The sequence below is a fragment of the Hemitrygon akajei genome, chromosome 22 (genome assembly GCF_048418815.1).
Source record: "Hemitrygon akajei chromosome 22, sHemAka1.3, whole genome shotgun sequence".
Taxonomy (NCBI): Eukaryota; Metazoa; Chordata; class Chondrichthyes; order Myliobatiformes; family Dasyatidae; genus Hemitrygon; species Hemitrygon akajei.
The window spans coordinates 42,141,123-42,158,321 of record NC_133145.1 but is presented as its reverse complement, the minus strand read 5'-3'; the positions used below and the strand labels follow the sequence as shown (position 1 = coordinate 42,158,321).

At 43.9% G+C, this 17,199-nt stretch overlaps 1 protein-coding gene across 1 annotated transcript in view; it reads left to right on the top strand.

The window, feature by feature from the left end:
* Window positions 1-17,199, top strand: part of kif19 (kinesin family member 19) — a 204,280-nt gene that overhangs the window by 91,728 nt on the left and 95,353 nt on the right. The window contains exon 3 of the mRNA XM_073026104.1: window positions 12,875-12,985. Coding sequence (XP_072882205.1) covers window positions 12,875-12,985 — 111 coding nt within the window. The remainder of the gene's footprint in view (window positions 1-12,874; window positions 12,986-17,199) is intronic.

Genomic DNA, 17,199 nt, shown 5'->3' with positions numbered 1-17,199 from the left:
AATGTTTATTCACTTCCACGATACGTATATTTTAATGTAAATTAAGGCAATGAACATAGAAATATTTATATTTTTCTTTACATTAGAACTGTTAAATCAGTTATGAGCAGTGATCTTACAGCTCATTATTATTCCAGTAACCTGCTGAGGAAATGAATAATGTAAGAAATTATGGGCCAAGATACTGAGATTATCCAGCTGTGTTTTACAATTAGTATCACAATTACACTAGGAGAAGGAGGAGCATCTACTTCAGAAGTGCCATGAGAATTAGATTATACTTTTGTTCAGTTCTCTTGCTGTTACCCTCTCATACGGCTAAATAATATGAAGCTTTCTGCTGACGACCTGTATTCGGCACCATGAGAATTAGCAACTGTAAATGGTTTCTAAAGGCTGCACTTATGTTATTTTAAGAATTTAGGAAATAGGGGCAGAAAGACATTCAACCACTTGAGTCTATTCCATAATTCAACAGACCCTTGGTTATTTTCTACCTCAGACATTTTCCTGACTAATTTCCTTTTACATATCAGAACTATTATTTTTTGTCTTGAATGCAATTGGTGACCAAACCTCCACCATTGTCGAAAAGCAGGGGATTCCAAATGCTCTCCATCCTCTGAGTGAGGAAACTTCCCCCAATTTTGTGATCTTTGATGCCTGGTTGTGGACTCCATGGTCAGGGGCAAAGAATCTCCTTGCTTCTGGCCTGTTGAGCCCCATAAGAATTGTGTTTTTCTGAACTCTGGAGAACAGAGTCATGGCCCGTTCACTCTCTGGATATGGCAGTCTTACCATCCCAGGGAGCAGCCTGATGAGTCCTTGCTACACTTCCTCTGCTGCAAATGTGTCCTTCTGTTGATAACAAGATCAAAAATTGTACACAATGCACCAAGTGTGATCATGCCAAGTTGCAATGTAATTATAAAAGGATATCTTTTATACTTAAATTATTTTATTACATAAACCAATACAAGATTTGTCTTCCTAATTGCTTGTGCACCTGCATGTTAGCTTTTTAGTGACACATGGAGATGGACATACAGGACCCTTTGAATATAAACACTTCCTAATTGCTTACCTCTTTAAAAAGATGAGCATTATTTCTCCTGCCAAAGTGGACAAAATCTCATTTTTCCACATTGAGCTTCATCTCCCATGTTATACAGCTAATTTATATCTCCTTGAAGCTTCTTTTAATGCTCATCACTATTCACATTCCCAATAAGTTTCATGTCATCTGCATACTTTATTTACATTTAATCCCCTCAGTCAAATAGTTCATATAGGTGATGAATAATTTTAATTTCTGTATTAGTCCACTAGGCACACTCTGCCAACTTGAGAAGGACTTATTTATTCCCTCCTTGTTTTCTATCTGTGAGCCCAATTCACAATTCAAAGCAGCATATTCAACTTAGTTCCATGCGTTAAACCCTTTGGGTGGGACCTCATCCAAAGCATTCTCTAAATGCAAATACACAACATCTATTGTGTTTCCGTCATCTATTCTATTAGATATACAGTGGATTCTGGTTCATTGGGATATGTCAGGACCAATATATTTTGGCCCAATTAAGAGGCTGCCTAATTAGCCGAAGTTTTATGGAAATAGTTTAAAAGGTATAAAAAAGACAGGCTACCATTTAACTAAGTTAAAATTGTGTATTGAATTGAAATACAGAACAAATTAGAACACTACCAATACAACTGCAACACTTTAAAACTGTGTATTAGTTCTTGTATATTACTGATGGAGGAATTTGTTCAGTGTATGATGCTGTATTCTTTTGATTGACTGCAAATGAACAACAACAGTGCAGACACCTCATGCAGATAATGGACTGCCTTCATACTGTGCATCCTCCAAATCTTCATTTTTCATTGTAACCTTCATGATTGCTGACAGCTTCAAATTCTTTGAAATTGCTAACTTATTGAAGTAGTGAAATCGTTTCATTTTCACTCCCAGCTGTTTCTGGCATCTCAATGCCTGAATGTTTGAAACTGCAGTGAACAAAACAGTTTCGAATTGTCTTACTGCTTATTTCTCGCCAACTATCATGCCCAAAAATCACTGCTTTTTGAGCACAATCACACGCAACTGACGCAATTAAAAAACTGTTCACTCTAAACACGGTGTAGCGTCTAATGGCCACACAAGTACATGTGATAGTTGCTAGTTACAAACTGTCCTGCCCAATTAAGCAGCACATTGTTCCACATGAATGAGGGGAATCCCAGTAAGATGCTTGATTAGGTTTTGTCCTTTCAGAATTGTCACAAAGAAGTGGCTGCTCCAATTAACTGGAATCCAGTGTATTCGCAGAGAGTCCTGCTAGTTTAGTCAAATGTTATTTCTCTTTTACAGGCCCATGTTGACTTGATAACATCATTTATTCACCAATTAGACGTTACCATCACCTCTACCTTAGAAACATTTGCACTCTGAGGCTATGTTTTGCAATCAACTGAGTCAGCTGACTGGTTACTTGTAGTAACTGGCTTCCTAATTGAATTATTATTTTTTTAAACTGTCTCAGATTGGCAACAACATGTCCTCCACAATCTCCATCGGTGGGAAATAGTGAGGGGTGCTTCCATGTGTGGTTGGTCAAACTGAGCATAAAAGGCATTGAGCTCATCTGAGAGCAAAGATAAGTACTTGAGGACATGGGTGAATCATTGCCTAGGACATGAGTAACAAAATTTGTGTGAAAATGGTCATTCCTTCTGCTTTTCAATACCTCTGCCTTTTGGGAAAGCAATGCCCTGTGCCATATAGAACTTCTTGTTTTTTCCTCCACCTTCAAAGAGAACCTTCTGTGGCTTGACCTGGTTTTGTCATGCTTTGAGCAGTACAACCCTAAAGTTAAGCTCAGTAAGTGTTCTGTCTTCAGATCGGAAGAATTGTACTGGGCCATATCATCTCTTCAGAGGGCACATCAACTGATCCAGGAAAGATCTAAGCCATGGCTGAGTGTAGAAGGCCAGGGATCATTTCAGAGCTGTAGCCCTTCTGAGGCTTTGCCAGCTTTTACAGGAGGTTTGTAAGGAACTTTGCACATATTCCTGCCCCTCCCCATGGTCTTTCAGCTTTGGCCTCTGCAAAGAAGAGAAGACATCACCTGCCAGCCCACTTGTTTTGGCCAGCAGTGGAATCCAGAATGCGAGACTCTGAAGGAGAAGCTTGACACAGCTCCAGTGTTGGCATATGCAGATTTCTCAAATCCATTAGTTCTTGAAATTGATGCCAACCTTCAGAGTCTTGAGGCTGTACTTTCCCAGGAGTTGGATGGACAGAGGAGGCCGGTCATCTACACCAGCAGGGGGCTTCAGGCATCGGAAAGAACCATGGAGAATTATAGTGCCATGAAACCTGAGCTGCTCGGGCAGTCACCGATAAGTTCAAGGAGTACTTGCTCGGCGATAAGTTTGTGGTCCTGACAGGTAACAACCCTTTGAGCCATCCGCAGACTGTAAGATTGGGGCTCAGAGCACTGCTGGGTTGCAGAGCTTGCCCGATTTACTTCCAGATTATTTCTCACCCTGACCGTCAGAATGCAGCTGCAGACGCCCTGTCAAGGCAGGACTCGGGACCTATCTCTTCTGAAGGTTTGGCCATGGACCATCTTCCTGATGCTTACGGCGCCTCCTCAGCCCATTCCAATGAAGGGCAAGTGACGACCCCAGGTTTACACTCCAAAGCCATCTTTGTAGCTTCCCCATCTACAGCAGAGAATTCCTGGCCACTCTTCAATGGGCTGATCCGGTTATCTCAGCCGTCCCTAGGTATTGGGCCAGGGGAGGGTGACAATGCTGGCAGGTTTGGCTGATTGAGAAGCCACCCTCGCTGGAACTGCTGCGGCAGTGGAATTGAGTTGTGGACTGTGCAGGGGTTTTGTACCATCAAAGAGAGGGCAGCCAGAGGCAACTCATCCTTCTATCCTCCCTGTGGGAGCACAGGTCCATGGAAAGGTCCATGCAAATGCAAAGGTCCATGGACGCCACAGGGTGGAGAGAACGTTCAGATTGGTGAGTGGGCCATGTTACTGGTCAAGCATGATGTGGAGGAGTTCTGCAAGCCCTGTGAGAGATGCATTGTGTCTAAGGCCACACAACCCAAAGTAGCAACATCAATGGGCAGCTCGTTGGCATCCAGGCCATTGGAAGTGGTGGCAATGGACTTCACAGAGCCTGAGCAGATGGGTGGGAGAATGTGCTGCCTTTGACGGATGTATTCTCCAAGCTTACTGTCGCTGTGCCAACACAGGATCAGCGGCCTGCCATTGTAACCAAATGCTTGGCAAGGCACTGGATTCAGCCGTATGGGGGGCCAACTCAGATTCACTGCAAAAGAGGAGTTTGGAAGTTGAAGTGGAGTTTGCTCAGTCCCTGCATAAACTTTATGGTGTCTGGAAGAGCAGAACAACTCCATTATCACCAGCAGGGCTATGGGCAATGTGAATGGTTTAACTTGATTCTCCATGACCTCATTTGCATCCTTTCCCCTCAGAAGAAGAAATGGGTGGAGTAGGTTCCTGAGGTTGTCTTTGCCTATAATACCATGGAGCATGAAAGCAATGGGTATTCTCCATTTTTTCTCCTCTTTGGATGGACACCCAACATACTCCGAGACACCATATTGGGGGCTGAAGAGGATGATGTTGGGGGAGGGATGGAGGAGAGGCTTCAGCTGCACCTGGCCTATGGCTCGGCTGTCCAACAGCTGAAAAAGGCAGCAGAGTCCCAGTGCCAGCACTCCAGGCACCCCATAACGGATGCAGAGCTGTGCCCAGGACCATTAGTGTATGTGTGGAATCGGCAATAGACAGGCTGCCACAAGATTGAAGATCTCAGGCTGTGCATTCCCCAGCTGGGCCTTGGTAAAGCAGTGTATACAGTAATATCGCTCAATTCCTCATGGCCCCCTCGACAACTCCACCACTCTGAACTTCAACTTTGCAGCCCTGGAGTTAAGGTCAATGGGTAACCAGAGAATCTTGCAGCGGAGCGGGTCGCTACTGAGCCAGAGAGCAATGAAGAGGAGATAGGCGCTGAGAGCGTGGTGGGTCTCCGGGCTCCCTATTGGCCAGAAGAATGTATGGCAGGTAATGGCTCAGTGCTAGTCAACTGGAAGAATATAAGAGCTCTGGGCAGGAGGAGCAGGACTCCTCAGAGTCCGAAGAGAAGGCTCCCCAGTGATCACCCCCCCCCCCCCAGAGATCAACGCAGACCTCTGCTGGTGTCCATTCCAACCCATTCAACTTACCGAGGTCTGTCACCTGTTGCCAAATTGGAGCAAGTGGGGCTGCATTAGGTAGTGCATAGGGGCCTTTGTAGTACCTGTGGTGAGGGCTTCATAATAAGATTTGCAGTCAGTAGTGTCAATGAGTATCAGTGGGACACTGATGACTATTGGGGGGGGGGGGGGGGGGGGCGGGTGGTGGTGAATGTGGCCAGGTGGAAAAGAGAATTGTGCCTGTTGTTTCCGGCAGGAGGGAAAATAGCATGGGACCTTCCTCCCCAGGTAGCCTTAAAATCGAGCTCCCACATGTGCTCGGGCCATTTTCTAGTTTATAAGGGAAGGTAAGTAGCAACATTGCTCATCCTTTTAGCTGACTTATTTTAGTGACCACATGTACACATGTGAGGTGTGTTATCTGTGCAGCTCCTTTTTTACATTGCAGGATGGTGATGGTCTTTATGTGAATCACTGCTTTAGCATTTATTTAACACATTTTGCTTAACTTGAGTCTGTGGTATTTGTACGGTTAGCCTTAAATCTCCATGTAACATTGAGGCACTGATGCGCTTTATTATACTGGTGCCTAACACACTTTATTGCACTTTATTCAGTCTGATGATAACTCAGGTGCTGTATTTTATGTGAAATCTGACTTGCCTCTCTGTGTGTTTTGTTCTTAACAAAACTTGTTAATAAAAATTTGCTATAACTTTGTACTACCTTGTCAGACTGCCTGCCTGAAAGAGGTCCAGAACCTGCCTGTACTACTGGCTTAGTGGTTACACAATGAACAAATTCAATTCCACAGGGACATGTGCCTTTTAGTCATAATTTAAAACTGAGGAAAAGTGATTTACTTTATGAAGTCAAGTTTTTGTATGCGTCTACATCTTCTGCGGGCAGATGTAATTGACTTGCTTTGCATCTGATACTCTGATAGGTTGAATAGAATGAATGTTATTGTCCTCAGCCAAGGGAGCTTCACTGTAGTCAAAATTGTTTCTGAAATCTTGGCATTCAATCAGCCATCATGCTCATCTACATTTGACCTGTTCCTGGTACCTCCAAGTAATAAGAGACTGCGTTATTCAAATGGTACAGTGATGATATCATTATAAATTCAGCAAGTTTCCCAAAAAGCTAATTTATAGTGATAGAAGGCAGATAATGTTTTCAGCGAGTTATGTTGTCTACCAGTTGGAACTCTATTTTGCTAATAAAATTTGACATTGAAGATCCCTCAATTTGTCCCACTTACTGCAGATGATTCTGCAGTCCCATTCTGGAACTGTAGTCTTCCCCACAGGTCAGCTGCTCTTTCTCTCTCAATCTTTCTTTCCCTCTAGCTTCAAGGATGGAGTTATTCTCCTCAGAGTGGACCCTGGCATAATTGACAATTAGGCTGGGTTGTGACTAGTACAAAGAGCTAAAGACAGAGACAAGGACATTGAGTGGGAGAGAGAGACACACACTAGTAATGCTATTAGACACCTGTGGTTCCCTTCAGCAGTAAATTGTGTTGTCTGGTGTAGTGATTTGCTGATAAGTATTATTGTATCTCTTTTTACTACTTTATTAATCATTTTTCTTTCTTGCTGTTCTAATGAAGTAATTCCATACAATCTTTAACATGTGTACAATGTATCCTTTGTTTTCAAATACCTTTTTCTGTTGAATCAGAAAAGAACAAGGAATGAGTTTTAAATATTTTTCATTGCAGATGCCACTAGGGCCAAATGATCGCATGCTCCTCCTAGGCTGTGAGGTCTACACCCATTGACTTGAACTGAGCTTTCAGCACATCTTTGTGGTGTTTATTTTGATAACTAAATGATCTGTGGCCTCGGGTTACCTGTGGCCACCTGTGAGGTGGGAGCAAGGGTTTGTGTGTGGAGGTTAAATTCTGGCTTTCACAGACAATACCAGGTCCAGAGGTGTTGTCATATGAGCTTCATTACCTCAACGCTGGTAACATTGGCATTGGTGCAGCAATCTTCCCTCTAACTCCTTTTAGGTGTTGGGGAAACATTGTGGAAGATAATTCTCCAGCTCCTGCGTCTTGTGTCTGCAGCTTCTGCTGTTATCATTGAGGAAGGTAGAGATGAAAAATGCAAGGTAGACTGCAGATGCTGTGGTCAAATCAACATGTACAAACAAGCTGGATGAACTCAGCAGGTCGGGCAGCATCCATTGAAGTGAGCAGTCAACGTTTCGGGCCGAGACCTTTTGTCAAGACCCTTCGGTAGACCTGGATTTCTTTGTATTCTTCCATAGATCTCTATCAGTGAAAAAGCATCAGAGCAGCTTACTATTGGAAGTACAGTATTTAACATAGGATTTTGTGCTGCATCTCACAGCTGATGATGGTACTTTGAGGTAACAGAAGTGCTTAACTGTTTATCTCTCAGTTGTAGTTGCTGGTAGGTCATGTGCAGGGCCTCAGATAGGCTGAACCCCTTGTCTCTTCTCAAAACTGAGCAACTATTCGTTTGATAAGCTGTGGCTTTGGCAAGTAGTACAAAAGATCCTAATCAAACTGAAGGCTATTCTCAGTGTCTGCAACTGTGGCTCCATCAGCCGTGTACAGAGTGTCTGCAATGGATTTGTCACACTCTATTCGTCATACACAGATTACATGGAATGTAGAACTGTCTATCTATTGTGTATCTGTGGTGAACTACATATACCTGTCTGGACACGCCCCCCCCCCCCTGCTGACTGCTCCTGTGGCTCCTCCCACAGACCCTGGTATAAAGGCGATTGGAGGCACAGACCCTTCCTCAGTCTCCAGGATGTTGTGTGATGGTCACTTGCTGCTTGTGCTTTCTTCCAGCCAATAAAAGCCTACCTTAACCCACGTCTCAGAGTTATTGATGGTGCATCAGTATCGGATATCAATTTTGATGGAAGCCTAGTCGTTATTGAGAGAAGAATTATTGCTAGTAGAGTGAAAGCAGAATTAGAGTAATTATGCAGTCATGATTAACTCCAGTTTTGGTGATGACTAGGTCCCTCTCCAAACCAGTTCTGATGATGAAGACATTAATAGGGTTTGGTGGGCAGAACTTTAAAGATAATGTCCGAGAAATTGGTGTGCACTATATTGCTTTCTCAGATGATGGACAGACTGTTAAGGACCTAACATGATAGAAATAATTACTTGCATCTATGCAGCCAAAAAAAACGAGCCACTCACTGTGAGGATGAATCAACTAATCAGGCCTTCAGCCATTGCTTTCTCAAATAAAAGATAACCTGAGGTTTGTTCTGTTTGCCACATCCTCCACAGCTGCAGATAATTCAGAGTAGACATGAAAGAATAAATCTGAGGCGTGTTGATGTTTGTCCCTAAGGCAATGGAAAAACAAATACTGTAAATGCAGTTTGCAAGTACAGTATGTTCCCATCAGTAAGGCTTCTTTGAAGAAATTTCAATTTTAGGGAACACCTTACTCTGAAATCCTTCAGCATCTTTTCTACAAACAGCTTTCATGTGATTGAGTGCCACTCGCTTTGTGCATGGCGGACAGTACAGAAAGCATGATTACAAGACAAAGCTGGAAACCCACCCATTTTGTTCTGTTTTGTAACTCCAAAACATTAAACTAATTGAAAGGAAAAGATGGGAGTCTGAAATATGATTCTAACTTCGTGTTTACTTCAAGCGAGGCGCTCACGTATCATGTGGTAGCATGATGATGTATGCAATTAATGTATTTTTGCAGATAACCTGTAATGAAATATCTATACAAACAACTTATTTACAAGACCACTCAAATATTACTGAAATATTAAACACCAGAACTCCTCCCTGCTTAGGTATAATCTCCAACTTGATAGAGAATGCGTCTCAACTACCCACAGCAGAGTAGCTTTAAGTTGGCCCATTCAGGCCTGAAGATTTAATTGTCGTGGAGGATTTCTTACTCATGTAGTATAATGTCTTTCCCAACAAGGGAAGTCTCTCTGCCTGGCAGGTGAGAATTGCGGCTGTGTAAACAATCTCAGGTTCTGGGGCGTCCTCCTTGGTACTCGTAGGAATTGACTCTGAGATTCCAGGAAGTGCGTAGGTACAGAGGAGATGTCAGGGGTAAGTTTTTTACGCAGAGTGGTGAGCCTGCGGAATGGGCTGCCGGAGGCGGTGGTGGAGGCGGAAATGATAGGGTCTTTTAAGTGACTCCTGGATGCCTACATGGAGCTTAGTGAATAGAGAGCTATGGGTAAAGCCTAGTTAGTTCTAAGGTAGGGGACATGTTTAGCACAGCTTTGAAGGGCCTGTATTGTGCTGTAGGTTTTCTATGTTCTATGTTCTAAGTGGTTCTGACAGCCCTGGTGATCCTCTTTTCTAGTTTGAACATCTTGATCTTTGGAGAGTCCATTTAGTTCACTGGAGTATTCTCTTCTTAATCCTTCAATTGCTCCGTTTGCGCTCTGATCTCACCTCTTGGTTTCCTCATCCTCAGCATCACCTGTTTTCATATTTCCATTGACTGCTTTCTTTGTGGCCTTGCATTGTTCCAGCTAGACTTTGATCTTTGCATCTACTTTTACAAGCAGCTTTATGCAATAACCTTAATGCATACAGAGTAGATTCTGGTTCTTCATACTCACAAAAACTGAATGCTTGCAGCTTTCCTGAACCTCCCTGAATTCTCTTCCCCCTAAAACCAAGCCAAATTTTGCGAGTAACTGCCTGACTAACATATCAGAAGGTTTCTCAGATATGTTACCTACAAAAACTGTTGTAGTCAGACCACTTTTTTGTTTATCACTATCACAATTTCTCAGAACAATATGGTCCTTTCTTGGTCCAATATGCTTTCCAACCAGAGGCACCAACACCTGTTTGCCCTCTGTCGAGCAACAGTTCATAGCGTAGAGCATGGAGAAGGTTGTGGCGTTATCCAGTACCTTTCTTAATACACTTTCAGTTGACCCTATTACAGGGGAAGTGGCATGCAAATGTGGATGGATCTCCAATCAAATTGTAGTTGCCTCAACCACTCATGTCCCAACAGTGCTGGCCATACAAGCTCAATGTGGCTTGCTGGTTGCTGTGTTTCACTGTTGCAAAATCATTCCCACAGGTGTTATCTTTTCTCCAGTTTAAGTTCTTAGTTGGATATCAGAAGTCTTCAGTTTAGTATCTTTGAAATGCCATTCAAACTCTTCTAGTGGAATGACTGAAACAGCCGAGCCTATGTCCAATACCATTTTAATTAATTTACGATTCACTTCTGGTGTAAGACATAAGACAAATCCTAAAAAGGACCAATCTGTGACATGTCCTTTGAACTCGGGGCATCCACCATTGCTTGAATTTTCTCGACACACTTGTGTAAATCTTGTGTGTCAATGGTGTGGCCACAGAAAGTGATGTTTACTTTAGATAATTTGCACTTGTTATGTAGTGCTCTGAGCCCATAATCTTCTAATCTTTTTGATGCACCATCAATAACTCACTCTGAGACGTAAAAGCGAGGTATCGGCTTTTATTGACTGGAAGAAGGAACAAGCAGTGAGTGACCACCATACTACATCCTGGAGGCTGAGAGGCCAGGCTCAGACCTCCATCACCTTTATACAGGGGTCTGTGGGAGGAGCCACAGGAGCAGTCATCAGGGGGCGTGTCCAGACAGGTATATGTAGTTCACCACACTTTTTTAGCACAGTCTTGAGATTTTGGAGAAATACCTTGTCATCCTTACTGGTAATAATAATGTCATTCCAGTAACAGTGCCTTGTAGCACCTGGTTCATTGCTTTCCGCTGAAGTGCAGGTGCAGATGCTACTATAAAAATAAGCCTATTATAGTAATAAACCCCTTTGTGAGTGTTTATGGTGAGGAATACTTTGGACTTTTCCATCTCCATCTATAGTTAGGCCACAGCTAAGCCCACTTTGCTGAAGTGTTTCCCTCCAGAAAGCTTTGCAAAGATATCTTCTATCCTGGGCAGAGGGCATTGATCTTATAATCACCACAGATCCTGACAGACCCATTCTTCTTGACTACTGGAAACACTGGCATTGCTCCTGAGCTCCACTCAACCCTGGAAAGAACTCCTTCAGACTCCATGCGATCTAGCTCACTGACTACTTTATCACAGATGGTATAAGGAATTGGACAGGCCTTGTAAAACTTGGGTATGGCCTTTTCATTTAACATTATTTTATCCTTGTTATGTTTGAGTTTTTCAAAGCCATCCCCGAATACTGCTGTGGCATCATCTAGTACCTTTTCAGTTGACTCTATTACAGGGTATGTGCATGCAAATGGTGGTTGGATTTCCAGTCAAATTATAGATGTCCCAGCCATTCACAACCCTCCTGTTTCTGCCACATACAAGACCAATGTGGCTTATTGGCTGTTGTGTTTCACTGTTGCAATTGTCATTCCCACAGGAGTTACCTTTTCTAAAGTAAAAATTCTTGTTTGGATATCTGCAGACTTCAGTTCAGTATCTTTGAAATGCCATTCAAACTCATTTTGCAGAATGACTGAAATTTTGTGGAATAGACATTAGCAGGTGCTTTCAGTCATTCCTACCTCTGCCCTTGTTGATTGATGGAGTATGAATATGGAGCGCTTTTTACTTAATAAATGACTAAGTTTGAATCTTTTGAGCTTCTCCTGCAGTATGACATGGGATGTTTATGGTTATCTGTTGATTTCTGTGAATCAACAACTTTGGTAAACACAATTTGAGCTTCCCTTATCATGGAATAACAGGTAAGAAAACTATACAATCAAGGTTAGAGTGTTGAACATCTGCAGTGAAATGTGAGGCATGGCATTAATAATCAATAACGTATAGTAAACTGAAAAGCCCAAGACAGAGGCATTGAGCCAGGAACATCCAAGAGCACAATATTAAGCTCACAGTGAATGCTTTGCAGACTCAGTACATCTTTAGCAATGATTTCAGCCTTGTATTAATTTATTTCCTGTATAAGGAAATAAACCTTTGTAACACGGTCAAAGGAACAATGTGTATTATTGCTGTCATTGAAAGCAGATGAATGTTTAAATGTTTAACATTCCTCTATGCAGAGGATATGGACCCATTTTTTTTATCCAAGATATTCCATTGCATTATTTGTAAATAATTTATTCTCCAACCAGAATACTGTGCCTTCCTAATTACTCGTTGAACCTGTTCGCTAACTTACAGTGATTTATATACAAGGCTCCTTTGAGTGCTGCCGAAGGGTCTCTGCCCAAAACATTGACTGTACTTTTTTTCATAGATGCTGCCTGGCCTGCTGAGTTCCTTCAGCATTCTGTGTGTGTTGCTCAGGCTCCTCCCAATGCTAATTACCTTACTATTCACTGTATAGAGTCAAACACAGGCCTATTGGCCCACTTTGTCAGTGCTAACCATCGAGTGCCCATCCATATAGATCCTATTTACTGGTACTTGCATTGGAAAGGGTTTCCATTTAAAAGCACTCCACACCCTTCTATTTTTTTCAGTCAACTTAGAAGATCTCTCCTTTTTCTACATTATATGCAGTGAACTTGTCCAGATAAGCATTTTATAGACTGCTGGCTGAATTGTGGGTTATTGGAAAAACTCAGTAGCAATTGGTTCTCATTCACATTTGTATATTACTCCTATATAGATGGTGGTACTGATGGATCCAATGGAAGATCCTGATGACATACTGCGAGCCAACCGCTCTCGAGAGAAATCATACATGTTTGATGTGGCCTTCAATTATACTGCAACACAGGTGAGGCATCTTGGTCAAACCTCACTCACAATGCTGAGTCCATTTTTAGCCTCCTGCCATTAATGAAGTTGTGGTATTGATGTCGGTCATGGTTAAGAAATACATAGAACAGTGTTGAGCTGACCTTTTAACCTACTCTAAGATCAATCTAACCCCTTCCCGCCCATATAGCCCTCTATTTTTCTTCCATCCACGTGCTTACCCAAGAGTCCCTGATGTATCTGCCTCCACCACAACCCCTGGCAGCTCATTCCTTGCCTCCACCACTCTCTGTGTAATAAAAAAAAAACTGGTTCTGATATCCTCCCAATACCTCCCTTCCAACACCTTAAAATGATACCCCTGTTTATTACCATTTCCGCCTTGGGAAAAAGTCTCTGGCTGTCGATTCAATCTGTACAATCTGTATCTATATACCTCTATCAAAGTCACTTTCACCCTCCTCTCCAAAGAGAAAAGCCCTAGCTTGCTTAACTTATCCTCACAAGACATGTTCTCTAATGCAGGCAATATCCTGGCAAATCTCATCTGCACCCTCTCTAAAGCTTCTACATCCTTCTTATAATGAGGCAACCACACCTAAACACAATACTCGCAAGTGTGGTGTAATCAGAGCTTTATAGAGCTGCAACATTACCTCACAGCTCTTGATCTCAGTCCCCTGACTAACGAAGGCCAATACACCATATGCCTCCTTAACCACCCTTTCTTCTTAATTACTGAAGGAACATTTTTGCAGAAGATGTCATAGCACTAATAAAATTCAAAGTGAGTACGTCTAGTAGAAAGCTAAAAATCAAAGGCCTATAAAGCTAGTATCCCTTTCAGAGGTTCTAGTAAATAATATACCACGTTGTCCATTGGTGATTAATTGACTTGGGTCAAACAAGGAGGTATAATCAAATTAGTGGTTTCTGTGGTGCAGATCTAGAGATAATCCAAAATACTGGATCAGGAACAAAAAGTGATTTTATCACTGAACACTCAACTATTTCCCTTGTATCTTTGTCCATACTGTATACACCTGTTATTCTACACGCACAACGCCATTTTCTAGCAAAACTTAAAACTCTGCCTCTGTTCACTGTGTTCTCTGACTTGCAGAATATTTCTAGTATTTTTATTTGTTTTTATTTAACAACATCGTTTCACATGGACTTTAGCTTGTACCAACGTCCTGGTATTTCTTTCTCCAATTTGCATTTTATTGTGATAGAGGGAGGCTTCCAAACATGCAAAGAGAAACAGATTTTTCATTGAAAATTCTGCGATAATGGTGTCAGTGGTCAGAGCAGCTGACCTATCTTTGTATAATTAAATTAATGAACAGTTGAACTCAGAATATCCACTTACTTCAATCATTTGCTCATCAGTTGCATCTTGACGTGTATGGAGGTTCTCCAACAATTCTGCAGGGTGCCTGGAGACTCTGACGTTCTACACATGCACAATGTTTTTAGGTATATCCAGGTCACTCTTTGTGTATCTGTAACTCTTGCCCTATTTCACATTTTTGATCATAAATTTACAAATGTTAACTTTTCTCCATAAATTCTCTACTTGGCCTTTCATGTTCTTATTAGATGCTGCATCATATGTTAGAAAATGAACATCATAGTGATTGTTTTGTTGTAGAAGACACATCCTTTGTGAATGTTAAAAATGGAAGCAAGAAATTAGATACTTATTATATCTAAGTAATTACTAATAAAGATAACATCTCACCAAGAAAAAAATGTAACTATTTCATTAATGAGAGTTCCAATGACATGAGAGTGACTATAGTATGTCTGACTGGATAAATCATTTGACTTTACAGTGTAGTATGTTCACTGTACTTTCCCTTGACTTTCATCTTTGAGATCCAGACCAGGTTAACCAACTGGAGAATTTTGTTTATAGTTTTGCGGTTGATGATGTTCAGAAGGAATTGGCAAACGACTGTAAAAGATAATGGAATTTTCTGAAAGAAACTGAAAAGATGAGCAGTTTTTCACTAGCTCTAATCCAATATATGAAAGAATGGGAAAATTCCCTACTGTGGCGACCCACTTTCTGCGCAGGCGAACCGGCTCACAAATAGCCAGTGCGCGGGGAGAGACTTTGGTAACGCACCTCTGACGTCATTTCTGCCCAGAGAAGGCGGGTGCTAGGGATTTAAATACCAGCACAAGGAAGTTTGAATAAACTAGTCTCGAAACGACATACCGACTGCGTGTCGTTATTTCAGCGCTGTGTGTAGCACATCGCTACATTGGTGACCCCGACGGCCCAAACGGGATTTGGACCAAAGATGACCGACTCTTCATCTGTTCCCGCAGTTTCGCTACAACTGCCGACTTTCTGGACGCTGCGACCACTTGTGTGGTTTAGCCAAGCAGAAGCCCAGTTCCAGATTCGGCAGATATCCTCTGATTCCACGCGTTACTACCACGTGGTGAGCGCCCTTGACCAGGAGACGGCTGCCCAGGTTGCGGATTTCATACAGTTGCCCCCGGAAGAACGCAAATATGAAGCATTCAAGGCGCTGCTCATTGGGACCTTTGGCCTCTCATGGCGTGACCGAGGTTCCCGCCTGCTTCACCTGGAGGGTTTGGGAGACAGGCTGCCATCAGCATTGATGAAGGAGATGCTGGCCCTGGCTGACGGACACAAGCCCTGCCTCATGTTCAAGCAAGCATTCCTAGAGCAACTGCCCGAGGACATACATCTGCTGCTGGCCGACGCAGATTTCAGCTACCCCCGGAAGGTGGCGGCCCGGGCAGATGTGCTGTGGAAAGCCAAGAGGGAGAGCGTGGCGTCTGTCGGTCAGATTACCAGGCCACGCGCCCAACAGCAGACCAGACCAGGCCCGGCAGGGGGGCGTACACAACACAGAGGCAGGAGTGAGGAGGCCAGTGAACAGTGGTGTTTCTACCACCAGCGGTGGGGCACAAAAGCCCGCCGTTGTCGCCTGCCCTGCCAGGGCCAGGGCCAGCTGCCGCTAATGACTATGGCAGCTGGCCACCAGGACAGCCTCTTGTATGTCTGGGACAAACAGTCGGGACGCTGCTTCTTGGTCAACACCGGAGCGGAGATCAGCGTCTTGCCCCTGACGGGGTACGACACCCGCAACAGGAAGCCAGGCCCCACCCTGAGGGCTGCAAATGGCAGCACGATATGGACCTACGGCACCCGCACAGTGCAGCTGCAGTTCGGTGCCAGCCGGTTCACGTGGGACTTCACACTGGCCGCGGTAGCCCAACCACTCCTGGGGGCGGACTTCTTGCGAGCTCACAGCCTGCTGGTCGACTTGCAAGGGAAAAGACTGGTACATGCCGAGAATTTCCAGACGTTCTCCCTGGGTGAAGCCAAGTTGCCGGCCCCATACCTGGACTCCATCACGCTGTTGGACAACAAATTCATCAGACTCCTGGCGGGCTTCCCATCGATTCTGACACCGCAGTTCATGGCAGCCATGCCCAGACACGGGGTACAGCACCACATTCTGACCCAGGGACCACCCCTCCACGCCCGTGCATGAAGGCTCCCCCCAGAAAAGCTCCGCCTGGCGAAGGAGGAATTCAAGCAGATGGAGGAATTGGGGATCATACGGCGGTCCGACAGCTCATGGGCCTCCCCCCTGCACATGGTGCCCAAAGCAACAGGGGGCTGGAGACCATGCGGCGACTACCGCAGGCTGAACGAGGCTACGACACCGGACCGCTACCCTGTGCCGCACATTCAGGATTTTGCAGCAAACCTGCACGGCGCACGGATCTTCTCCAAGGTGGACCTCGTCCGGGGATACCATCAAATCCTGATGCATCTGGACGACGTCCCCAAAATGGCACTCATCACCCCGTTCGGTCTTTTCAAGTTCCACCGCATGCTGTTCGGCCTAAAGAATGCCGCACAGACGTTTCAGCGGTTAATGGACGCGGTGGGACGCGACCTGGACTTTGCTTTCATCTATTTGGACGACATCCTCATAGCCAGCAGCAGTCGTCAGGAGCATCTGTCCCACCTGCGTCAACTCTTCGCCCGACTGAGTGAATACGGCCTGAGAATCAACCTGGCCAAATGTCAGTTCGGGCTCGACGCCATCGACTTCCTGGGCCACAGGATTACTAAAGACGGGGCAACCCCTCTGCCCGCTAAGGTAGATGCAGTCCGCCATTTCCCCCGACCCAACACAATCAAAGGCCTTCAGGAATTCGTGGGTATGGTAAATT